Here is a 26264-nt window from a genome sequence, read left to right on the forward strand (position 1 = left end):
CGTGGGGCCCGGCAGCCCTGGGACGCAGAAGTGGCGCCGGGCCAGGCAGGGCAGCCAGCAGTGTGAGAAATGGGCAGCGCTCGAGGTAAGGCTGCAAAGTGCATCAGAAGGAATGGTTACAGGAAGATCTCAGGGTCTTCTTCATTTTTTCCTCCTCTTTTTTCGTTCTGTTTGTTGTTGGGGGGAAGCTTGATGCGTTGCAGCCTTCTTGTTCTCTGTTCTTCCAATGATACAAAGGAGAAAAAAAAAAAAAAAGCAAATTCAGGCTGTAAAGTCTGAGTTTGAAACAAGGAAATGAAATCCAAGAGAAGAGGTAAGTCTGATATCTGAGGATAAAAGCAGACCAATACATGGAAACTTTGGAACTGTTGATTAGTAATTTTCAGCTCTATTCATGGAAGCAAAGCCAGCTATTGCTTCATAGCTTTCATGAGTCTTCTAGTCTGTAAAAGGTTACAGTTGTGACAACTATGTTTCTAATTTACTCATTTTTAGAACGAATGGCATTTTGGTACATCTCTTGTTTGTAGCATGCAGAGTGCCGTAGTTCATCAAAAGGAGAAAAGGAGCATAAAAGGAGGATGGGAAAGCAGAGAAATGAAGTCCATCAGGAGTTACACCCAAGGGAAAGAGCAGAAGTAGAAATAGTTGATAATATTTGGAATTGGAAAAGGATAAAAAGCAGCAGCAACAAATGCTACTGTAGGCGTTGGAATGAAAATAATGTTTTTGAGAGTGTGTCTTGTGTTTTTATATGTCTGTTTAATGGAGAAAGGAATTGAAAGTCAAATTCAAGATGGAGAAGAAGCATTAGAATCTAGGGGGAGTAAGAATGAAAAGAGCTGAGTCGCAGTAAAAGTAAACAGCTGAGCAGTGGATGCATTTAACTAACATTCTCTCTAAGTATTTATATTTTTGCAGGTCCGATTATTGAGAAGCAAATGTATTTCACACTGCATTATCTGTACAGTATCTTAAGGTCTTTTGTGACCAGTTGAATAAAAGAGTATCCTAAGTTTACATGTCCTTTAAACTCTAAGCCCCTGTCACATATATTATGATATCCTGAACTTCTTCAGTCCCTCAGAGAGATCCCATTATGACGACCCCAGGGGGCATCCAATGGCACATGCCAACTGCTCAACGCCATTGGTGCTGCCAGGTGCCTCAGTGAACAGCAGAGTTCTGCCTGTTTTCATCAGGGGGCCTAACCTGAGCCCTCTGCATGACTGACAGCTCCCAGGGAAGTTGGATGGATATAGATCTCTTTCAGACTCTTGTACTGCTATTTCAAATTGTCTAATGAGCTCAGAACTTAGGTACAGGCTCATACGTAAGTTAAAGTACAAAGACGGTTTCATTCTGGATTGAAGATACGAACTGTCACTTGGGTGTTTTATGAAGTCTTTGATGCTTATCAGGTAGTGCCCATCTTTGAACTGTGGAAGGGAACAGGTGGATGAAAACAGTTAAGTACCAAGTGCTCATGCACTGCGCTCTGCAGGAGTAAGGAAGACCCGTAAGCATGTGCTTCTCTTCTGCAAACCACTGTTCGGCATAAGATGCAGAGGGGCAGTAGCTGTGGCAGCCATGTTAGGTAAGGGCAGCAAGATGCCGCTTAGTTAATGGGCAGGAAGTCCATGAAATGTAATGATAGCCATCATAACTGAGGGCAGAACAGCCTGCTCTATAGCCATCTTGGACAAGGGAAATGGAAGGGAGGTGACTTGTATTTGTCCCCAAAAGAACTGGTGTTTGTTTCAGAAACGTGAGTTAGAACTTCTGCACATACCTGCCAAACATCTGGATTTTGGATTGAGTGTATGAGCTTGAGGGAAAAATCCTTTAGTTCTGATGACTTACTGAAAAATAAGATCTTCTGTTGAAGGGTGCTTGCTCAGAATTCTGAATTAACTGTGACTGCCTAAAGGAGGAGAACAGTGAGCATCATTATGGACAACTCCGTTCATATTTCTGAATATCGTGTAATGGTGATCTAGAGGGCTACCAAAACATTGTTAGGTTACAGTTCTTACTGAGGTGTTGTTGTGAAATAATTGCTTGGTGGGAGGTCTTGACTCAAGATAAGCTGTTAGGTTTGGAAGGAATGAGGTGTGCTGTGTGAAAGAAGTTCCGTTTGCAGTGTAAAAAGTAAGATGCAAATTGAAAATGAAAACACAATTTAAAAAAAGTTGAAGGTGTGCAGTTTTCTATTGAATTTCTCATCCCTGGAACATCAGCAGTTTGCTAAATTGGTTTTTCATTGATTTCCAGGAGCACAACAAATTGTGTGGGTAATTGCACTATCTGCAGCCGTACCAAACTTTAAAACATGACTGTCTATAAAGGCATATACTGTCATGTAGGGCAAAATGGGAACATAAAGCAAAGTTTGGACTTCTGTCCACATCCCAATGTGACGTATTTTACCAAGGAAGCTTTCCTCAGAAGCAGCAGAATTAAGCTGAACTGTAAACAAGTGACAAATCGTTTCAGAGCAGTAGATTCTTGTGAATGTGTCGGTTTGGATGGTAACGGATTATGATGCTAAAGTTCATAGCAATCACTTCTTGTCCGCTAGAGGGCTGGGGGAAGACTAGCTGGCTCACGCTCAGTTTGCTGATCTGTAGTTGCTTTTTAGGTGCAGTGACTGAAAATACATTATTCTTGAGTGGGACCAAGTGGTCTCACAAAATGAGTTGAACAAGGAATGGTGATACTGCTGTGACAACGTGGTGATTCTCTTGGCAATTTGTTAAAATTTATTGCTTGTGGTTCTCAATAAAGTGTACAGTATTCTGAGCGTGCATGATAGCGTGCATCTTTGGACAGCCGCAGCACTGAATGGCATCGTTTCAGGCACATCAGTACAGCAATAACCCTATTGGAATTTTCAGCTATGTGTTGTTTGTAGGAGCTGCTGAATGCGTATGTGTGCATTCTACACGTTTCCTCTAGCAGTGTATTTCTGTTATTGCATGAGAAGTAAATGGAGCAAGAATGACCCCTCTCAATGATCTGTACTGGAAAATAACAACAGGTATTAGCTAATAGCTTACTTGCTATTTCGTGATTGTGTTAAAAAAGAGCCAAATTATCCTAAATAAAGACCTTTGAAAAAACAAAGCCTGGGATATATCTAAGAGCTAATTTACCTTTTAGTTTTGCCTGCGAACTTTGCGGCTCAGTATTTGAAGCGCTGTGTGTGAACAGCTTTTGTCAAAGATTCGGGGTGGTCACACTGCTGTGTGAGTGAAAAGAATCTGACTGCTGATCTTTGCTTCCAGCTGCAGTGATCACAGAATAGTTTCCGAGGCTCCTCCTTCAGTCTCTGCAACTGCTGTTCAAAAGCATATCTTATAGTATATAATATCAATAATGCTATCAATAAAGCTATTGGTAACATAGATTGCTTGAAAAATAAGAAAAAAATGTTAAAAACAAACTGCTATTTCTTTGTATGTAAGTGCATTTTATTAGACCTTGTTTTCCAGTACAAATTAAGTATGGCTTTAAATTAAAATCTGAAGGCAGGGGGGCTGGTGAGGTGATGAGGAGATGTTTATCCAGTTCTTTGGGGCTGTTCAGTGGAAAGGCACAGTCTGCTCAGTCACTGCCTGCTGAAGCTATGGGAATTGGGCAGCCAGCACAACCTGTGCTGCTATGTGGTGGAAAGCATCCTGCTGGGAGGTAGGATAGAGCAGTAGAGACAGCAGTCGTAGTTGAAAAAGGGTGGGAGAAAGCAAGATAAACTCAAATGCTGAATGGCTTGGACTTGTCCTGCTTAGGTCTATACTTGTTTTTATTCAAGGAACTGTTGTGACAGAGTATGCTTTTTCTAGAAGATAATCTCATCCAAACCCTGCAGAATGAAAAGATGACTCTGCATAACTAAGACAGGCTTCAGAGAGCTTTGTAAGCAAACCAATAGCAGAGCTGTACAGGTGTAAGTGCAACTTGTAGCAAAGCATTCTCTGTTGATTGATTTCCAGCTTTGAAGTTTGTCCTGTGCTGATCTGACCCAGTAGAAGTTTCCTGATGGAGACAAGAGTCCCAGTTCTGAACATGACAATACTTACAATGCTTGCAGGAATATTTTAATTCTTGGACAATGGACATTCATTCTCAACCAACAAAGATAACCACATTTTACCAAAGCAAAAAGGTATCTGAATTGTCTGGGCAAAACTCAGTGTGAACTGATGGAGTACGTAGGGATCAGGGGATCTCGGGGAGGTGAGAATGCTTCTTCCTCAAAGATCATGACTGTTCTCCAAACCTTTTCCTGCCAAAAGGTTACTCCTGGTAAGCATCCAGTGCAGGTAAGTTACTGACTGACGTTGAACAAAATGAGCAGGGAACATCAGTCAGAGAAATACTTTATTCTCTTCAGTTTGTGTGTCTACAATTACAATCTAAGAAGTTACTTTCCCCCCCCCCCCCCCCCACATGTGGAAAGATAAAAATAGAGGAGACTAAATAATAACAGGTATATAATAATAACTGCTGTTATTTTGTTGCAGCAATGATAGCAAGAATACAAGCCAGGGAAGGTGTGTAAGAAGCCATGACATGTCACTTAGTTTAAGATACTAAGAGCTCTTAGCCAGGCCCTGTTTCAGCTCCTACATGGGACCAGCATGTTAAGTACTGCGGTAGAATCACTGCCAGAACTTTGACTTGATGAACCCAACCCTCAGTCTTGTGTTATTCTGCATAGCAGCCTTTTACAGAACCTGGGAGTGAGCAAACCTGTAACAGTTACTGAGTTTGAAATGGCAGGAAGGAACAAGAGCTGAAGCAGCTGCAGATCCTTCCTGCACAGCCACTAACACTGCCGTATCTTACTGTGGATCTGCAGTTCGCTTTGCCGCTAATGGCTTATGGTAACTGCAGGCTGCTGTGTCTTAAGCCATTACAACGATAACGTGATTTTGCCTGAGTTACACGTTTGTTCCTCTTTGTCTAGGAAATTGCGATAAAGATGAAAGCATCCTTTAGTTTCTTACGGTTTTATTCTGATAGTTAACCAAATGTTGCTAATGAGTCTTTAAGGAAGAAGCGTGTTCCAATACTCCTGCGTCTCCCATTAAGGACGTACAGCCGCGTTAGCTCGGCGGTAATATCTGCGGCCCCTGCGTGGGAGAAAGGGCAGCCGGGCCGTTTCTGCTGCAGGCAAGCTTTGCAAGTAGCAGCCAGTCTGAAGTCCGGTGGGAAGCTAAGGCTTACAGGCCAGGAGAGGCTCGCTGTTTGTTGCCCGCTCCATGCGGTGCTCGGCGCTGCGCACAACGTGCTGCCGTCCCGGCGCTGCCTGCCGCTCGCTCGGTGCCTCCCCGCTCCCAGCGCCGGCCCCGGAGCTCCGCACACCCCCGGCGGTGGTTCGGCTCTCGGCGCCGCTCGCCCCCTCGCCTCCGGCGCCCCGTGGTCTCTCCCGGCGGAGGCGGTGCGCGGTCACGTGGCTCCCGGCGGCGGGGCCGGGCCGAGGCGGCGGTGCCGCGGGGCGGGGGCAGCGCCATGGCGCTACGGGAGCGGGGCGCGGGCGGCGCCGCGGAGGCCGGGGAGGATGCGGCGGAGGGGCCGGAGCGGGGCCTGCCGCTGCTGCCCTGGGACCGCTTCTCGGCCTGGCTGCACTGCGTGTGCGTGGTGGGCTTCGACCTGGAGCTGGGCCAGGCGGTGGAGGTACGTAAGGGCCCGCGGGCGCCGTGGCTCGGGCACGGGGCCGCATCGCTGCTCCCCCAACCGCCCCCCCACCTCCGGAACGCCCGGCTCTGCGGCGCGGCCCTTCGTCCCGCCGGAATCGGGCACTTCCTCTGGGGCGGTGTTGCACAGCCGCGGGGGAAGCGCGTCCGGGAGGGAACTGCGGTGCTGCCAAGTGCGAAATCCCAGCCGGCCGCTGCTCCGCCGCTGCGCCCTTGCCGGGCGGTCCGGCAGCTCCGTGCCGCTGCGCTTTGCCGCTCTGCGCGGGGAGCTGCGCGAAGCAGCCGATGGGGCTGGGAAATAAACTGCAGAAATGCCTCTGTTCGGCGCTTTCACGTCCCGATCTCGTGCTCATCTCGTGCCCGTGCAGAAACCGGTTGGGGCGTAAGGAAAAGCTTCCTCGCTACTTTGTTGTGGCTGGGATGGTGCTTTAGCAGGGGTGCGCGTTGACTGGCTTAGTATTGCTGTTAGAATCCTTAAAGCAGAGTTGATGTGTGTCAATGGCTCAGGGGAAATACAAGTAATAAACCAGCGTCCTATGGCAGCATCTGCGTTGTTCTCACCGAATGCTGGCGGCAAGGAGGATGATAGTGCTGTGTAGCCCAGGACTGAGGCAGAGGCGCTGTGTGTGGGTGAGGGACGTTCAGGGCTCTGCGTGGTCAGCAGGCAGCTCTGGTAGCAGTCCGGTTCACTGTAGCTGAAAGCACACCTAAAATGAAACTTAACGTGTGTGTGGAATTACGGCCTGAGTTTTTTTAGTTACATTTTTAGTTTCAGTTGGAGTCCTAAGAATGAGGTTACTTAACATTACAGCATGTTAAGAGATGCACAAATGCAAAGCAAATGCAGCGTAGTTTCAAACTACACAAAAGAAGTTGTTTTATTTCTTCTCTGGAAACTGCTTAGACAGAAGCAGTGCTTTGCCAAAATCTGCAGCAGTAGGGCCTTTTCCTTACAGTTGCATTGCAGGGGAGGATTCTGAAGTAGCTGTTATATTTCCTCCAACTAGTCACAGCTTTCCACTTACTTTCCTTTCACTTATAACAGCGTGCACTTACATCTATGGGGAAGTTGGAATTTCTGGCATGGGCTCTGCTATGATGCTGCCTTTCAGGCTGTGTCCTTTCTTTCCTGCCCAGCATGTTAGATGACCAGTTCAGGCAGGAACAACAGTGTGTGTAAGAACACTGAAGTTACAAAGGGAAGCATTTGGAAAGCAGGGAGCTATGGTCTCTCATCATTCTGCTTCTTTGTGTCTTAACTTTCACTTTTCTTTTTTATTTTGCATTTTCTTTTGTGCTTTTGATAGTCAGATTCATTTTCTGCTCCTGCTGGCCTAGCAGCAACTTACAGAAATGGTGTTCTCATTCTTTTCTGTTTGGATTTCTTTAAGGTCATTCAAAACATTGTATTTTGTTTGTACAAAAAAACACCTTCACCTGGGCTCTGCTTGCTTTCGTTATCACTTCATCACTGAGGTGGCCACCCATGCAGCTCAGAAAGGCTGAGATGCGATGGGAAGGACGATAATGCTTGCTGCTGGTTTTACTTTGGTTTCATCTTCATTTGACTTCCGCCAAGGTACAGTAGCTGCTGAGCAACAGGGGTATGAATTCCAGCCTGCTGGCAGCCCCGTTCATCATATCCTCACTGTAGGCTTAAAGCTCTGACTGGATGCAGGTGAGCGCGGCATCGTGCAGCTGCTGAGCGGCTTCTGATGGAGTGCATTACTTAAGTTGATTACAACATCGCCTTGGCATAGCAGAATGCTTTGAGGTTCTGTTTCATTCTTTGCTCTTTTCTTACTGGTGTAGTTACTGTTGTTGTGCCTTCAGTTGTCACATTGTTTGTGATTTATGCATTGTAAGCAATGCCAAATAACCTGTTTTTTGTCAGTGTAAGTGGCTTTGTGGGTGTAATTCTTGCTCTTTCACACTCCTGACTCTCATTTGTGGCAAATGTTCCATCTTCACCAGTTAATATTAATACAGTAGGCGCTCTATGATTGAATTTTGGTTATCCCAATCTAACTACCCAGAGCAACAGATTTCAGACAGTAACTGAATCTTCTAGGTACAAGTTAAACACAAACTGCTCTTCCTTAGGACCAGCTGTGCCAAATGTCAAATAGCCTGAGTTTTTGAGTGTACCTTTATCATCTTCAGCTCGCACTCAGAACACCCTGTAGAGGTGTTCTTTAATCTACTCTCAAAGATCATTAGCTTAAAAAGCATGTGAGTAAGAAGAGATGCACAGCATTAATAATTTATCATAGTCAGTAGCCTAAAGCTGACAAGTATTTGAGGGTTGTATTGTAGAAACACTAAAGAGAAGCTGTTTACTTATACTTGGTGTATTTTTTAATGAAATACTACCTTTTTTCTTTTTCCTGTAGGTAATATATCCTCCACATTCAAAGCTCACCGATAAAGAGGTAAGTAATGGTTGCTGTGTAAATACGTCGTTTGGTTTTAGTTTAGAAATACCAGGAAATGTAACTGTCCTTTTTCTTTTCCCTACTCTTTAGAAAACCAATATTTGCTACTTGTCTTTTCCAGATTCCAACTCAGGTAAGTGCTTTTTCTGTTTTGTAGTCATCTGCTGTTGGACTAAGCTGTTCAACAAGTATAAATCCAGGGTTTGGGATTAAATCCTTCTTCTGGAAACCTTAATATTGCAGTACAGAAAAGTTGCAGTTAAGTATAAAACTATGGTTGTTTGTATTGCAGTGAGGCCCGAGAATTCTTTATTTACTATGGGTGAAATATCAGGAATGTATGCAAGACCTTCCTGGTGATGTGCATGCAGAAGTTCTAAGGCACTTTGCAAGTATATAGAAGAGATACATATCTCTTTTAAACAAAGTAATATTTTTGTAATTGAGGAGAAAAGTGTAAGCCCAGAGTTTGGAAGCAGATGGAAGGGTCTGGGACATTCTTCTAGTAAATATGTAGATCTAAAGATCTAAGTCTTCTAGTAAATATGTAGATCTAAATTCCTAACAGTGAAACGGACTTTTAAAAATCAAAAGCATTTAGGGAGAACAGTCCTGAAGGAAAAATACATGTAATTTAAATTTTCTATTCTTTCCTTTTTTGCCTTGTGTGGTCCTGCTTGCTGAATTCTTTCATCTAAATTTTCCTGTTCTGCTGCCAAAGAGGAATTAGAGGCATGTGGCTGAAGGCTTGGACCACCTGCAGAAAGAGATGGCAGAAGTACAGACATGTCTTTTCACATTTATTTCTTTATCACAGTCAAAACCTGTAGTAACACATTTGTCCCCACAGCTGCATGTACTTTTTGCTTTTGATTCCTCTGCAGCATAACACCTCTGCTATGGAATGATGCAGATATATGCTTTCAATATGTAAGAGCTTTCTGGTATACATAATATTAAAAAAAAAAAAAAAAAAGCCTCAGCTCTTTTCCCCTTTGTCTTTATGTCATTAAAATTAAGGTATTTTCTCTTTTCTTGATATCCAGTGGGTAAACAGAAGAAAAGCTTCTGTTACTGAAAATGAGTTTCCTTCTGACTCTCATGGGTAATAGTTACAAATTTGTCCAACCTTTGAAAGGTCCCGAAGGTACAAAATAATGCATTAGGATCTAAGGCTGCTTTATTTATTTATTTTGCCCTTAGAAGAGTGGTAAGTAAAATTATTAATGGAGTCCTTGGCTTGCACAGAGAACCACAAGAGAACAGCTTACAGGTCAACTTCTGCATTAGCTTGCCCCAGCTTGGTATACAAGAAACAAAGGTTAAGTGCTTTCATTGAAGAGAGGAATGAGGTTTGTTCAAGATGAGCAGAACTGTACAGCCAGACCAAGAAAATGTGTAAGAACAGTTGGGCAGCTGTCAGTAGAGCTGTTCAGGGATGTAATCTAAATCTTCAAAGCTAACAAACTCACAAAGTAGAGTTTATGTTTCTTCTTCTTGTTTAAAGAAAGCTATTGTTGCCAAAACCATCTAATTGTTTACTTAAAACATATATGAATATGTATCTATAAACAGGCACAATTGGAGTGCATTTCCCTTTTTCTGTGGTGAAGTTCTAATGCTGAATGCTGTCGTTTGCTGTTCCCTCTCTCTTCTCCCATTAGGTTGTCTTGGCGACACGCAGTTTTGCTTTAGATTTCGACGGTCTTCTGGAAGGAAAGCTTCTGTGTGTTGTTTCCTGGACCACTTGGATAGAGATCTACCAGTTTACTTAAAGGTTGGTAATAAAACAATAAAAGTAATACTTCTGTGTGTGTGTGTATATATATATATATATATAAACATATATATATATATATATAATAATAAATAATAATATATAATAAATATATATAAAAGATCTTCTGAATGGTGTCAGCTACTAGGCTAATTCTGAAATTCGTGCATGAAGAACAAAAACTGGGTGTTCTGAGGGAGGAAGCTGAGCAGATTCATTCATTTATTTATTTATTTTGGTAGTATGTTGTTACTGTAACAATTAACTAATAATCAGTTCCACTGACTATTCCTTGAGTTTTCATGGATTCTGGACTGTAACAAATCAAATCAGTGACCAGAGCTGTTCTGTTAGTGTCTGGAGGCCTGGAGATCAGATTGTCAAATCCCTTGCATCTGAAACACTTCATAACTTTTTAAAAACAATATAAAACAGAAACAAACAAATGCACAATGCTGAGAGGTCTCTCTCTGTTTTGTTCCCCCTCAGCCCTCCTTCTTTTTTTTCTTTTTTCTTTTTATTTTTTAAGATGGAGGCATTATCAAGAGTTCATAGGCAAAAAGTTACCAGCGTTTTCTTACGGAACACTGAAATACCGAGGCCTTTAATTATGCTAGTGGGAGTCTGATTCTCAGTTCTGTTTATGTGGCCAATATTTGAATTCCTGCATGTAAGAAGCATGAAACTGATGTTTTATCACTGAAACGTGAGAGCTTGCTACTACTCCAGCAATCTTTTGTAGCGCTGACATATTACATGTTAGTTCTTGTCTTTTCAAGTTTCCCATTTCTTTAAGGTTTGTAGCTGCTAACATCTTTTTAGTGCAACTTTGCAAAATTTAAGTGTTGACCTATTCCTCTGGCAATTTATTCTAGTTTTGCTTTCAGTGGTATTTCAAGAGAACGTAGATAGAAAAATAGCAAAGCTACAAAGGACAACTCTTTCCACACAGTGGTACTTTGTCTTTGAAATGATCATAAAGATTCTAATGTCAGTAAACAGAATAATCCTTCTTAACTGTATCTAATCAGTTTGAGTCTGCATGTAAATAGCCCTATAGAATCCTTTGAAAAGACAGAAAGTATCAGTGTGATACATTGAATTCTTTTGGTTCTTTTGCAGAAAGATCCAGCGTATTACTATGGCTATGTGTATTTCAGACAAGTTCGAGATAAATCATTAAAAAGGGGCTATTTTCAGAAGGTAATTTTGATTTTCGTAGGAAAATATGTATTCTGAAGATAATTGCTTTTCAGAGACATCAGGGAAGCAGAAAGGATATCTTGCTCCTGTAGCTCAATGCTGTGGTGGTTTGTAGTAACCTGGTCTGAGTTCTGTGTGAGTGTGAGTATGTTCCAGCTCCACTGTTAGAAGAAAACCTTACATCAGAACAAAGAGTTGGAAACTCGGGAGATTTTTCTTTGCTGTTGATTGTGGTCATGTGTGGTTGGCTTGTATGTGTGAGGAAAAGTCACGTTTTATGTTCTCTGAGGATAACAGTTAGAGCTGCGATAGAAGGCGTTCACTTAGAGTGACATCTTTGTGCTGTTATTCTTTCTTGCAGTCACTGGTCCTCATCAGCAAGCTGCCATACGTCCATCTCTTTCGCACCGTGCTTAAGCAAATAGCACCGGAATATTTTGAAAAAAGCGAGGCTTTCCTGGAAGCAGGTAGTGCTGCTGTTACGTTGTTCCAGAAACACTCCTGTAATATCTCCTAACTGCTTTGGGCAAATAGCAAACTGTCACATCTGAGTTTGTGCATTTGTCTTTCTGCAGGGTACAGGGCTGAAACTTCAGCAAACTGGTTTGATTTCTGTCTAGATAATTGAACAGAACTGATCTGATTCTGGATCCTTTTGGGGGGGGGGTGCAAGATCCCCGTGGGGGCTAGCAGTACAAGCAGCTGACATCAGTCCTTAATTTGTACTCACCACAAGTTGAATCCTTTTAGGCATTCTGACAAATGTTCTTAAGCAGCTGTACGTGTGTTGTCTTCTTGGGCTGGCAGGGAGTGTGTGTGTTTGTTTTACCCAAGCAGGAGCAGCAACAGGGCAGTGCTGCTAAATGTTCCCTCAGTCTGCCCCATACAAAATTCCTGTCTTTGTACTTATACTGAGTAGAAATTGGTGGAAACCACTCTTGACAAAAGAATTGTTTGTAATCACCTGTAGATAAACAGAGTTTTTGTGACAGTATTACAAACACAGTAAGTTCTAGAAAAAAAAACTACTAGAATTAGCAGTGATACTTAAAATTGTTTTCAAGAAAATGCTAGAAAGCTTGCTAAGCAAACTTTTATTATTATTATCTCCAAAGACTTTTTTAAATTCCCCCTAACTACTTGCATCTCTCTTTCCTATGATAGCTATTTTTGTATGTGTGTTGTCCAGTTTCTTAACATGTACTTTTTAAGGGTTTCTGTAATGGTCTTTCAATGAATTGTGAACCAGGTTGCTATAAAAGGAAGACAAGACAATAGTGTTTTCTTGAAATGAAAACCTTCACAGTTCTAATGCATACGTGAAGAATGTCATCTGCGCTGTAAGACTTCTCTAGAGTATGGAGTGAAGAAAATATAAATAACACTGTTGAGGTATTAGAACTAACTTACGATTTCAGTGTGCACTAAGATGACTGCAATACCATGAGTTACTGTGCATTCAAACTAGTTATAAATTGTTCTTAGTCCATTTTCATTTTTCTTTAAGTCTGCAGCGATGTTGATCGTTGGCCACCACCAATTCCAGGGGAAGTACTACACTTGCCTATTATGGGTGTCGTAATGAAGGTAAGAACTTCAGCACAGCTTTTCTCTGATGATGTTTTCCTCCCCACTTACTGTGTATGTACTCACCGTACTCTGCCTTGTTTTCAGTGTCTCATACTTGAGAATAGGAACAGACTTACACTCCACTCTTGATTAGGTTCCTTGATTAGGGAGTAATCTTTTTTAGTTCTTGTGGACATTAGAGAGATGTTTCCAGATCACTACTAGTGCAGTGTCTGTATTAATCTTCTGGTATTTGCAGGAGATTAGCTGGATTTGCTAGTTATATTTGCCAAATAAAATATGAAGTATCACTTGAAAATACTGAGAATTCAATTCTGGTCAAGTAAAAGAAAAAATAGCATAGGGTCTTTTGGGTTGGAAAAAACCTTTAAGGTCATCAAGTCCAACTGTTAACCCAGAGCTGCCAAGTCTTCTATTAAATCATGCTCCCAAGAGCCACGCCTACAAATCTTTTAAATAATTCTGGGGATGGTAACTCAACTGCTTCCTTGGTCAGACTGTTCCAGTGCTTCACAACCCTCTCTGAGGAAATCTTTCGTAATATCCAACCTAAACCTCTCCTGATGCAATTTGAGGCCCTTTCCTCTTGTCTGGTCACTTCATTGCTTGGCAGAAGAGACCAAGAGACCTGACTGCAGTCTCCTTTGAAGTAATTGTAGAGCCTGATAGAGTCTCCCCCGGGCCTCCTTTTCTCTGGGCTAAGTAACTTCCCTAGCTGCTTCTCCTAAGACTTGTTTTATAGACATTTTACCAGCTTTGATGCCCTTTTTTGAAGAGACTCCAACACCTCAGTATCTTACAGTGAGGGGCCCAAAAGTGAACACAGTATTTGTGGTGCTGCCTCACCAGGAGTTGAGTACAGGGGGGGCGATCACTTCCCTAGTACTGCTGGCCACACTATTTCTGATAGCAGCCAGGATGTTGTCAGCCTGTTAGGCCACCTGAGCACACTGCTGGTTCGTATTCAGCTGGCTGTTGACCAACACCCACAGGTCCTTTTCTGCCAGGGAGCCTTCCAGCCACTCTTCCGTCAGGCTGTGGCACCATACAGGGTTGTTATGACCCAAGTGAAGGACGCTGCCCTTAGCCCTGTTGAATCTAATACAGTTTGTCTCCACCTATCAGTCCAGCCTATCCAGATCCCTCTGTAGAACCTTCCTGCCCTGTGGATGTTCTGTAGAGCAAGTTAAAAATTGTACTGTGTGACATTGTCTTTAAATGTTGCAGCTTGTCTGTAAGCATTTATTTTAGGTCACTCCTGGTTTCAATACGAGGAAAATGAATTATTTTCTCTCTTTCTTTCAAAGCTGCGAGTTCCAACATATCGTGACAAGCCTGGAACAACCCCGATAGTACAGAATATGCACCAGGTAGAGATCAGATGCTGCTGTTGTATATAGCTCTAAGACAAAGCTGAACAGTTGTCTTTGTTGGTTTTGTTGTGCTTTTATATTTTTGGTTACTTGTTCATAAAAGCTTGGTAGCAAATCCCCACATATTTTGGTGATAATGAAATTCAGTGTCTTTGAAACTTCAAATAGAACAGCCTAGTGTTGGATTCTTTGTATGAAAGATGTTTAAAGCCAATTACACCAGGCTCTTCAGGAGATGACGAGTTGTCTGCTTTTGGGTAGGGATAGCTGGCTAACAAAATTAACAACTTAAACATCCTTTTAATGGCTAAAACTGTACTATTTTTGGAGGACAAAAAACACATTCAAAATCTTTTTCCATGGAAGATGGTTGTAGAACAAATCTGTCTGTGTCTTCCTTCATATGCTGTGCAGCTCTTGTTTGAAACAGCATCAGTGTGTTGTATCACTTTAGCACTGAAAGCTGCATGCCTGTGTGGGGAGGTGGTGTTAGGAGAAACTTTTAGATTAATAAAAAGTTACTTGTGGACATAATGTACTACACACTGCAGTAGTTATTAAGTACAGTAGTGGGATATAGGGTATGTACTGTCTACTGTCTGTAAGCATTAAAGGAAAAGTTTTAATTGATAGCTGTCATGACTAAAAAGCTAGTACTGTGATGTCTTTTAGGCAGATGCTCAGATCTCTATGACCTTACCAACTGTTCATGAAGTAGATCTTTTCAGGTAGGAATGTGAATTTATTCCTAACTGTGAATTTCCACCAGTTAAATATTAATGAGGATTCCATAATACGTAGCTCATAGGTCACAAGCTAATGCTTATCAGTGTTATTTTTAATACTCTTTTTCTCTAAAGCTACCTAAAAAAAGGAATTCAGGTAACATACAGCATGAAACTGAAATAAATAAGCAAGTCTGTTGAACGTTACCTTTTGCAATGTTATTTTATATTTTTCAACCAATTCAGATTCTCTTGGAAACCTTGTTTGTACTCAATCAAATATGTACTCCTTCTGATTATGTTAAATGTACTAAAACCCCTCAATCTCATTTCAGGTGTTTCTGTCCAGTGTTCTTTCACATTCAGATGCTGTGGGAACTGGTGCTGCTGGGGGAGCCGCTTGTTGTCATGGCACCATCGCCAGCAGAATCTTCAGAAACCGTGTTGGCACTCGTGAGGTAAGTGTGGTGGAGCTGCAGAACAGATGACCAAGTGAGTCACTGTCAGTGGCAGCTGAGTGCCGCTCGGGTGTATCTGAATATAGCAAAGCCTCATGAATGTTAATTTCGATTTTTCTGTAGTGAACTTTCCATTGCACAGATACAAAAACTTCTTATCTTTCTACTCTGCAGTTGTGTTTCACCATTAAAGTACTGCAGTGATTTCAGGCCGTACTTTACCATACACGACAGTGAATTCAAAGAATACACAACCCGCACACAAGCTCCGTAAGTAAACCAAGCTTTGTTCTGAAGGTGTCTTTCAAAGCTGCTTGTAACCACAAATCTGCTTTAAACTATGCTGAATTTTTGTTATTAGGGAGTTGAGACTGCTTACTGTAAGATAATTCTTAAAAGTATACAGCAGTTAGCTGCTGATGTTGTCACTAGTTGAGGCAGCGCATCCAAAAATGAATTACTTGCACTCAATTTGTCAGAAAAGCATTGTAAACACTTGAGAAATTACCTTTTATAAAAAAAAAAAAAAAAAAGCATGAATCTCACATCTCCTTTAAGGACTCCTTGTAACTTATTGATGTCCTACTTTCATTTTGACAGCATACACCTACAATATTTCTTACGTTATTTAAATGCAGCTTGATGTGCTATAGGCTGTGTGTGTTAGATTTACTGATCTTTTTTTAAACTTTTTTTTTTTTCCTGAACAGACAGTGGTTGTTGTGTTAGCTTTTTTGGTTGGTTGTTTTTTCTGTATTTTCCCTCTCAATTTAAAACAAAACAACAACAAACCAAACCCAAACAAAAACCATTGCCAGAGATGCAGCAGTGGAAAAACATCTAAATGTAGGCATTGAGCTTACAGTTGTATTCCATGGGGATAGTTATGCAGTATGTAATTTAATTTCTAAAAATAATTTCAAGAAGAATTAGCTAAACTTCAGCCACCCATATTGTATCAATACATGTGTAGCAAATAGAAAGATATTAGGAAGCTTAGTATGTGAAACAGAGCTGGAATTTCTCTTGCTTTCTTATGAAAAATAAAAACACAAAAGGATTGGAAATAGGCAGTGGCTCAAAGAAGGGTGCTTTTGACCATGCACAAAATAGGCATGAGATGTGCTAATTCTGTGTGCTTAGGCTATGCTTAACACCCCTAAGGTTGTGCTTCTTGAGAATCAGTTTGTTTCTTATGTTGATTGTCTTTTCTTGTGACAGTGATAAGAACATAAGATTAGCCATCACAAATCGAGTACAGCAGAATAAAGTGTTGAGGTGTTTTTATGGATAATGGTCTTCACTGTTGTTTTGGGAAGGAGAGTATAAACCATGTGTGATAACATGGAGAAATTGTGAACAATATTTGGAGACCCCAGTGAATTTAAATGAATAGTGCTAATGAGTTAAGTGGGATTGTATAAACATCAAAAATAATGGAACTGAATGGATCCAGATGGATGTGGTTGAACAGCAGTAAGTTTCAGAAGAGGTCTGATAGTGTAGGCTGAGTCAGTGATAAACAAGAGAAGACTTCAGAGAAACTGATGCAATTTGGTACCGCCTGTTCTATGCTGCAATGAGGCTGAGAGGTGAAAATTGCTATTTTCATAGCCCAGACATGATACTAAGCTACAGAGCTGTGTGTTCAGATTTTTTTTCCTGCCTCTGAATACCTAATGAGTTTTAAAAACACGTATTGCTACAATCAGCAAGTGGAGGGAGGAATGCAAGTCAAAAATAGGTGAAGAGTAGCACAGAAGTTTATGCCTGCTCGTCATTGTAGTATGGACATACTTTCCTTTTCCTCCCCACCTTTCCTTAAGAAATAGGAAACTTATTAAGAACAGCATTCATGGCATAACAAAATCTGAGACTTTCAGGACCAATCTGAGGAAGTGACAATAATATATTTCATTGCAGTAGTTCCAATGAGGTTGCAGCTGTACTCTCCTTAGCTAGAGTGTGGTTATAAAATGGTGGCAGCCACTATATGGAAAAATACAGCACTAAAATGATGTAATCAAAATACAAATCCCAAATTCTGCAGCCCTTTGCTGTAATGGCAGCCCTGTGGTCTTACTGCCTCTTGTTCTCTGGCTGTCTGTATGCATCCTCAAAGCCAGATTGTAATGAGTAGATGGGAAAACCTGACAGGTTGCAGGCTTGGGGGCAATGCTATTAGTATTCTTGTACTTCTCCACCTGATAATAGCTTTCTAATAAAGGACACTGAAGTGTTGGAAAGGAAACAGAGCAGCAAGTGTCTCTTTGCCTCGTGTTGTCATCTGAGTGGTAGCTCAACTGAAAAGTCTTGTATTGACATGCATACAAAATTACTCCAAGGTTTGTCATAATCAAACCTTGAAACATAGCAATTACCCTTTCTAATGTAGGGTCAGATTCCTGATCATTTAAAACAAACAAAATCCACAGTAATAATTCAGATAATACCCTGTTCTCGTTATTTTAAGTAGGCAGCATAGAGCTGAGAGTCTCAGTAGAAGGATGGGGGGTTGGACTGATCTCTGGAGGTCCTTTCCAACCCCTACAGTTCTGTGATTCCATATGGCACTTCTATTGCTGACTTTCACACATCTGCGTAGCCATTTTCTAAACCTTGGAAACTTTGGTAAGCTCACCTTTACCTGTAACTTACATTTTAACTTTTGAAAATCAATACAACAATGAAATAACTTCAAGTTAAAGCCTTTTGTGTTCACTGAGACACACGTTCTTGCTGTCCTGTTTTAAACATTGTCGTTGTTCTTCTAGACCGTCTGTTATTCTAGGGGTGACAAATCCTTTTTTTGCAAAAACTCTCCAGCACTGGCCCCACATCATCAGGATTGGAGATATTAAGCTTCCAGGTAAGGCATAAATGTCTTCTGCAATCCTGTCTGACAAGATATGTGTGCTTGTTTATGAAGAAACATGTCATTTGGTTTGATGAATTTAGTTTATGTTTAACCACGTGTAAGTTTTCATTCATACCAAGTTCTGTATCTGTGTTGAGAAACATTGTTTCTGTTTAGGATTTAATAAATCAGTCACAGCAAGTGCAGAGAAATGTAGGACCCATTAAAAAAAGCTGTATTAATAAATTAATTAATAAAGTAATATTGCAGTAGTTATTGATTGGTTATGGTAGGCATTTCAGTTGCATAATTGAGTGGAGTTTTAATGTAATACTTGGTATTGCAGATTGCAAGTCTGTAATAAAATCCTGCAGAACTGCAGTTATGGCATGGGATTCCTGCATGCAGCTGTTTGTGTGGCTGGTTCAGTGCTGCAAGTAGGAGGCGTATAAATACCTGGTTAGGGTCATGCATCATAAAATCTGTGGCAATGAGCTATGTTGCATTTACACAGTAATTAAGGATAGGTGCTGTGCTCAGTGTTAGTAAGGAAGTTTTTGCTTTACTTCAGAATGCATCATTTCTGTCCAAGCTTCAGAATACCTCTTTCAGACGGAGAGAAGGGAGCAGAAAAACAAAATGCTGCCTGTTCTGTGGTTGGGATCTAGAAACTACAGTCTTCCTTTTTTTTTTTTTTTTTTTTTTTCCTCCTTTTCATCCCACTCTGCAGTTCCTGCAGGATTTTATACCATTATTTTTTCTGAAGTCAAACATCCAACCAGATAAAAGGGAAGTTCTGGCTGCTGAGGTTCCAGGATTGTTAACAGGTGGCTTTGAATGTTTTGGCAGGTGATGTTCCAAAGCAGGTGAAAGTGAAAAAACTGAAGAACTTAAAAACTTTGGACTCCAAACCTGGTAATAAAGTTACCTAAGAGTTAAATCACCAGTGTTTTTAGTTCAAAAGAAGCACAGTTTCCTGCTATATGCTGTATAGGCTATATGCTGCTGCCTTTTTTCTTTAGGTGTTTATACCTCTTATAAGCCATACTTGAACAAAGACGAAGAAATTGTTAAACAGTTACAAAAGGTAATACTGTAAGTCTCTTAATGGCAACTGTATTGCATGCTGCCCTACCCTGTTCTCAGTTAGAGCTGAGCTGTGTCTGCATAATCACAATGAAACTGCATTCTGATTCCTTTGCCCCAATTCATGACTGAATAGATACTTAGATATTCTCATTGTAGGAGAAAGGGCTTCTTGTTAGCTGTTTGCATAACTAAGTGAACTGTAAAATTCAAGCAGCTTTATAATTTAGGTAATTTAAGTGACAGATCAGTTCATCTGTTTTGACTCTTCACCTTGCTGCCCCCCCCCCCCCGATCTCTTTGGTCCAGAAATTTCATGCATGTTCAAGAACCAGAGCTTCCAAACTTGTAACTGAAAATCAGCCACTGAAGGGCTGATCCTGTTGCTTTGTTTCCATGTTTCAGCATAGGGAGTGCAATAAGTGAGCTTATGACAAATGTACACACAACTACTGGAATAAATATTATTTTAAAAAAATACCCCTATTTACATATCTGTAATAACAGCCTTTTTGTGATTTTCTTTTTGAGGGTGTACAGCAGAAACGTCCTACAGAAGCACAGAGCGCGATTCTTCGGCGGTATTTTTTGGAATTGACAGAAAGTTTCATTATTCCTTTAGTAAGTTGTCACACTTTGTTCTTACAGTGATTTCTTAAGGTAGCTGGGGGGATAATACAAGTAATTTTTCTCCTAACACAGAGCAGATCTCCAGCAACCTCTGCAAGATCAGTTGGCTTTAGAAGATGCTATTTAAATTCTTACAAAGGACAGACTGACTTGAATTAAAGGCAGAGATGCATCTACTACTGTCTATCAGGGTGTCACGCATTTAAAAAAAATAATAATTTTGCTGAATCAGAATAATTTAGTTTACAGCATCTTGCTCTTTGGCAAACGGCAGGTATCTGTTGTTTGGCTCTTTAAACATGGTGTTCTTCACCTGTTCGGGCCTCCTCAGCTAAGTTGAGGAGACAAATTTTGCCTAATATCTAACCAGGACATGAGATTTGTTGGAATGCTAAATGTTCACTACGTTGTTTTTAATTCTTCACTGAAAAGAGAGTTGGCTGAAATAAACTTAAATATGGGATTTCTTATTTACTATAATAGTAAAAGCTTACCAGCCCTGTAATTGGAAATCTTGCTCTACTGGCTACAAGCTAATGGCACAGCTTTATGCTGACAAACAAATACTGAGTTGAGGTTGTTGAACCCATGCAGACTAACAGTCTGGGGGCTTTGACTAGCACTGAAATTGAAATCTGCCATCTCTTTTATAACCAGACTGGATAATGATAGATGTGTTTTAACGTGCTCTTACTTGGCCTTTGGAGTTACAAAGTCCCAAACATTTCTGTGCAAAGTTAAGGCATTTCTCTGGACAAGTGCTTAACACTGGGAAGCGATACCTCAAGCATTAGATTTTATATATCTGCTATTTCCTTCAAGTGCTCTCTAATCACTTTGTGGATCACCTGAACTTTTCAGTGTTTTAGAGCATGCCGTGATCAGATTGAATTTCTGTTTGCCCTTGGATGTTAACAATTAGAGGAGTTTTTCCTTATTATGTCTTTTATCTTTTTGAGATAGGATGGGCACATAGGGTGAACCTAAATCCTTTCTCTGGCATATCCACTGTTGTGTTCAAACTTGCACTTCAAGCAAGAAAATGAATTAATTTGTTACAAGTCTTAAATTCACGGGTGGAGATCACCCTCTACATTCTTTGCATCAAGAAAAATACAGGGGGAGCTTTGTTTTCTCTAAAGATGGAACCAGGCTTTTCATAGCATTATCAAAGCCGGTCATGTTCATGGATCAAAACATGTGACTGTTTGCCTACAGATTTTAAAGATGAATAAGAGGTTGTGTCAACCTGTTTGTGTGATCTGGCAAGGAGGAGCTGCCTTCTGTAGTCAGAGCTTAAGCTTGGCTCTCCCACTGGCTGCCAGTGCCATTGCCAAGCATTGTTACTGCAGAGCAGCCCACAGCTGGTGCAGCAGCTGGACACTTAAGACACATTTCCAAATACTTGATACAAGAGGTTATTGTTTGGAATCACCCCTGATATGAAGGTACCTGTGGACTACCAAAAAAGCCTGTTAGCTAGTGGCTGCAGTTCAGTATATATTCTGTATGTTTCCTTCCTTTCCTGCTTTGCCTTTTCCATGTGTTGTTATAGAACCGAGCGAATGTCAGCTTCTGTAGCTGAGGAATATGAATGGAATTAGATAAGCTTCTCCTTATATTCTTATATGGTAAATATGCATTGACCCCACCCTGTACCAGTACTTAGAAAACTGTGGTCACAAGTGATAAGTAAATATACACGTGGATTGTGTATCTTAAATACTGCTTATGCAAACAACCTTTCTTTTTCCCTTCTCTAGGAACGTTACGTGGCAAGCCTAATGCCTTTGCAAAAATGTATATCACCATGGAAGGTATGGGAAATACAGTTGGAATGAGATGGAGATTGATAGAGAAGACAGCTACTGTATGCTAATGATCTCTTTTCTCTTTTTATAGAGTCCACCACAGCTGAGGCATTTTAGCCAGGATGATTTCATGAAGACGCTGGAAAAAGCAGGACCACAGCTCACCTCTGGTTTAAAAGGAGACTGGATAGGACTTTACAGGTCATTTATTTCATCAGCATTAAAAAAAAACAAAAAAAAACAAACCATCAGTTATATCACTATTCTTTCCTGAGCAAGCTTATTATCGGTATTGGTTTAAGTAAGACTTTGTAAGACTTTTTGAATCTATGATTCAATAGAAATTGAAGATGGTTGCTGTAGTTTACTTACTTAGATCGGCTTCTCTAACCCATTAATCATTACCACGAGATGCTGCTAACACTGTGGGCATCTGTGTGCAAGTATTGGCATGGCTGTGTGGAGGGAAGGTCTAGTTCTAACTTGATATTTGCCTTTCAATCAAACGCTAAAATGGGAACATTTAGAACTCAGCCCTGTTTTGTTCCTGACAAAATCCCTGGAGTTTATTGTCTTTCAAACATCTTTTCTTTACTTGGTTTTTTTTTTTTTCCTCAATCCTTTTCTGGATTAACAGAAGCTACTGTTAAACTCTACTTCAGAATGCTACGTTCTTCAGACAGTGAACAAAGGAAGGGTCCTGATACCTTCTCCAACTCAAATGTAACTGTAGTACTGTTGAAGACATAGGAAACATCAGAATTTTAATTATAAAATTTATTTTTCTTCTGTGTTTTTCCAGGCATTTTTTGAAATCACCAAACTTTGATGGCTGGTTCAGAAGCCGGCAAAAAGAAATGACGCAGAAGCTGGAGGCACTTCATTTGGAAGCACTCTGCAATGAGGTTAGAAAATGGGTGGTTGTGGTTATTGATTCCTGCTGCATCCATTGGTTAGATGTAAAAATGTCAAGAATTTTGTCAAGTACATTCTAGCAAAACATGAGTTAGCTAACCAGGTACAGACCAGGACTAACATTTAAAAAAGGGCAATATGAAATGAATTTTACTTTTGTATAATGATTAGTCACATGTAAAACATCTCCAGTAGTTTTTTGGTTGTAAGTAATAGTTTCTGTTTTACTTTTTTCATCATATTCGATGATGTTATCTCATTCAATTTCCATCCTTGATGTTTTATTTCTCATAAACTGTGGTACAGCTCAAAGTGTATTACAATGTTTAAGGTATCACAGCAAATAGACAACTACTTAGTTATGGATGGGAAATAAGCCTTTAACTGATCCAAAATTAGAACCTGAGAAGTGAAATTTGTTGTTGATAAACAATAGAATGCTACATATGTGAACTTGTGTTGTAAGATCCATCCTTATCCACTACGTGGTAGGAACCCCTAATGTCCTGACACTATTTCAATCTTTCATCATGCTGGCTAATGTGATTTGGTAAATATTCACTGCCATTTTGTGTTTTAGATGCTATTTAATCTAAGCCTGTTTGGCATGAAACTTTATATTTGTTTGTATTGTGGTTGGATCCTGCTATCCTTTTATGCTAAGGGCTGAGCAAATACGCAAATAAAACTGATTCTGTAGTTCAGAGACAGTATGTGGGTAAAATGAATTAAGTAAATGGCAAAAGAACAAGGGAAAGGAGACCCACTCTGAACAGTAGGTGCACATTAATACTATTTTTGAAAATTGTATGTATTGTCATAAATACATCAGTGCTTAATTTTTCTTTTTGTTAGAACTTGGTTTTCTGGAGTCAGAAGCATTCTGAAGTAGAAACAGTTGATCTGGTCTTGAAGTTAAAGAATAAACTGGTAAGTGAATTCAGTATGGCTAAAAGATGTCTTGCTAAACAAGGTAGAGGTATTAAATAGTTGAGCTTACAGGTACTTAACGAAAATGATTTTTGATATTTAGGTTCCATAAATCAGTCATCTTGATTATTTTAAAACAAAGCACAAAACACTCCTACCTGAGAAGTCAGCCAGCTTCTCCATTCAGCCATTTGTGTTAGCATTACACAGATCTTGATTTGTTAAAACCACTTTGTGACTGCTTTGGGAGGGGGCAAGGCTGAATACTCAGGGAAGCAGAGAACCAAACTTTACTGCGATTGCTGACAGTCCAACTGAGCATTAGTTCAGGTGGATGGTGAGAACACCTGACCAGATCAGTGGGTCACATTTTACTTCGTTAAAAAATGAGGAATTCATTTTCTGCATTTGCTAATATGTCGTTTTGGTGTGTTTTGAGGTAAACTGGCATTTTTGGCAGGTCACGTTTTGTTGTACCTTTTGCAGTTGCAGGCTGACAGAGAACATCTTCCTGTGAAAACTGATACACTGAAGAAGCTGCAGGCACACATCCGTGATATTATACTCGCACTTCCAGATGACTTGCAGGACATCTTGCTCAAAACTGGCACAGCGTGATTCCTGCTGGTGTGTGTCTGTGTGTGTGTGCAGGAAACAGGTGAATGTAGTATCACAGAAGACAGTGGCTTACAAAGTTCAGGACGAAGATCTAACCAGTACAGTAACACTACAAATGGACTTTACGACTGCTATGGTCCACTGTAATATTCTCACTGTTTTTCCCACTTAAGTACCAGTGCAACTAAAGGAATTCCTGTGTCTAATAATGTTTGAAATAAGTGCTCTTAAAGACAAATCCGTGGCATCTGAAGCTATTCCACGGTGTAGGACCACAGTGCAGTGCTGGCACTGCAGAATGTTTTCTAATTGGTGCTGCTATACCCAGTGCTGTTAACTCAGGGGTAAGCAATATTGATCCTGTACTGTCCTGTTGATGTAGTATCTGATTGCTTTCCTTTTAAAAAAAACAAAAAACAAACTGGCATAATATGTGACTTGGTCAGTACACCAAGTTATACTGGGGTATTTTACTGGTAAACCATCAACAGCTTATGAAACTGTTTCAGAGACAGCTGAAATAATCAGAATGGTTCTTAACTGTATCTTCCTTTGACCTTCTGATCCTCTTTCCAAAGACCAAATTAATTTAGCATCTTTAAAGAAGAGAAGGCAGCTGACAAACATTTCCCGAAGAGAAACTGCTTCCATTTGATGTTGGTTAATTAGGGTGCTTTTGCTCAAATGCCTTAAACAAATATCAAATAGCTGTATACCAGTTTGTGGTTTTAAACTGCTGATGTTCAGGATTTAAAGTGGCTCACTAGTGTAAATGTATTCATCACAGTGAACAGATTGTCGTTCTAATACAGAATTTAACATCAGTGATTTCAGTAGTTAGCCAGTACACAGACTGTTTCAGCTGGAGACCGTGGTCAGCCTCTGTCAGAAATTTTTATTAATATATATTTTTTAGGTTTTAATTTTTACTTACAGCAATAGGGTCAGCGAGGAGCTAATGGGGTGGGGAGAAGAGGATGCTGACTTTAGCTGACAAAAGCCTATGGAGAGGTCAAACTGTGGCAAGGGAAGATTGTAGAGGGACATTATTTACGGTATATGCACATAGCAGATGTGCATGAAAAAGTAGTGTTCTGTACTAAGCAACAATTGTGATGTTTATCTTCTTGAGCAAGATTCAGTGGTATATTTGGACTCAGCTGCTCTACATGCAGGGTTATACCTTGACCAGTTTCATGTAGAATAAACCTGATGCTATCGTGGACGCACAGCATACACTTACATGACGAGTGGATCAGTTATCAAAAAAATCTACTTTTAAGTGCTTGGATGGAATTTTTAAAAACACATGACCTTGTAATCCCGCTGTAAGAAAATGCTTTTGTATAATAAGTATTTCATACCATCTTTCTAAAAATGTCTTATTTCGATACAAAGTGTCGTGACTATTTTTATGAAAATGTGTATTTTAATACTGTTATGGTTTGTATACAGTTATTCATGACAAAAAGTTGTGTGTATGTATCATGTTACTTAAACTGCACCACTTCAGCATTAACTTCTAACTTGGAATTTTGTTTGCACATCCTGATGAATATAATTTCTAATTCAGAAATTACTAAGTGGCCATTCTTAACATAAAGCTAACCTGGAGCACTGTGTAGTTCCTTGGAACAATGTAACCTGGTAACAACCACGATCAATATTATCACATGACTGCAATACTTATTTTTGTAAAAGAAAATAAAGAGTTTCAGTTTTTGGAAGTTACACGACTTGGATCATGGGTGTGACTTTTCTCCTTGATGTAAGCAAGGCTGCTAAGCAGCTTGGAGAGACTGCTGCCTTGTGGGACGTGGTGAAGCCATCTCCTTCGGGTGACCTTTAGGAGCTGATACTAGCTCAAATCCCTGAACCAGCTGCAGTTATTAGAATCTTGTTCAAAAGAAAGGCAAAAGGAAAAGTTGTATGGGGTTGTTTGCCATCTTTGTCAGTGACCTGTAATGCTTTTAGTGCTGGTAGTTCAAAAGGATCTTCAGTTAGAGCTGCAGGCCTAGGCAAAATGTAGGCACAATGCTAGGACTGGTCTTTCTGTGTTACAGGCATCTGATCTTGTCTCTCTGCAGTCCTTTGACGCTGGGCATGCATGTTTTAGCCTGAGATGCTTCAGCCATTAGTAGTGTTACAGCCAAGGAA

The 26264-nt window shown here is 40.4% G+C and overlaps 1 protein-coding gene across 2 annotated transcripts; it reads left to right on the forward strand.

The window, feature by feature from the left end:
- DENND6A (DENN domain containing 6A) lies at positions 1-25838 on the forward strand. 2 transcript variants are annotated; one of them, XM_042880236.1, is made up of 20 exons: positions 5500-5679; positions 8093-8131; positions 8225-8267; positions 9799-9911; positions 11034-11114; positions 11476-11581; positions 12622-12701; positions 14012-14074; positions 14750-14805; positions 15138-15260; positions 15435-15530; positions 18035-18129; positions 18967-19032; positions 19140-19204; positions 19735-19824; positions 21597-21650; positions 21736-21845; positions 22447-22549; positions 23415-23489; positions 23976-25838. In XM_042880236.1, exons 1-20 carry the CDS (start codon positions 5515-5517, stop codon positions 24105-24107), a joined length of 1755 nt encoding a protein of 584 aa, XP_042736170.1. In that variant the 5' UTR covers positions 5500-5514; the 3' UTR covers positions 24108-25838. The 2 variants fall into 2 exon arrangements, with proteins under 2 accessions (XP_042736169.1, XP_042736170.1); XM_042880235.1 differs by lacking the exons at positions 5500-5679; positions 8093-8131 and adding an exon at positions 1-85 and having other exon boundaries at positions 8256-8267.
- Positions 25839-26264: the final 426 nt, after the last annotated feature.

This window comes from Lagopus leucura, unplaced genomic scaffold, assembly GCF_019238085.1.
Source record: "Lagopus leucura isolate 7727_CA_CO unplaced genomic scaffold, USGS_WTPT01 Super-Scaffold_100026, whole genome shotgun sequence".
Lineage (NCBI taxonomy): Eukaryota > Metazoa > Chordata > Aves > Galliformes > Phasianidae > Lagopus > Lagopus leucura.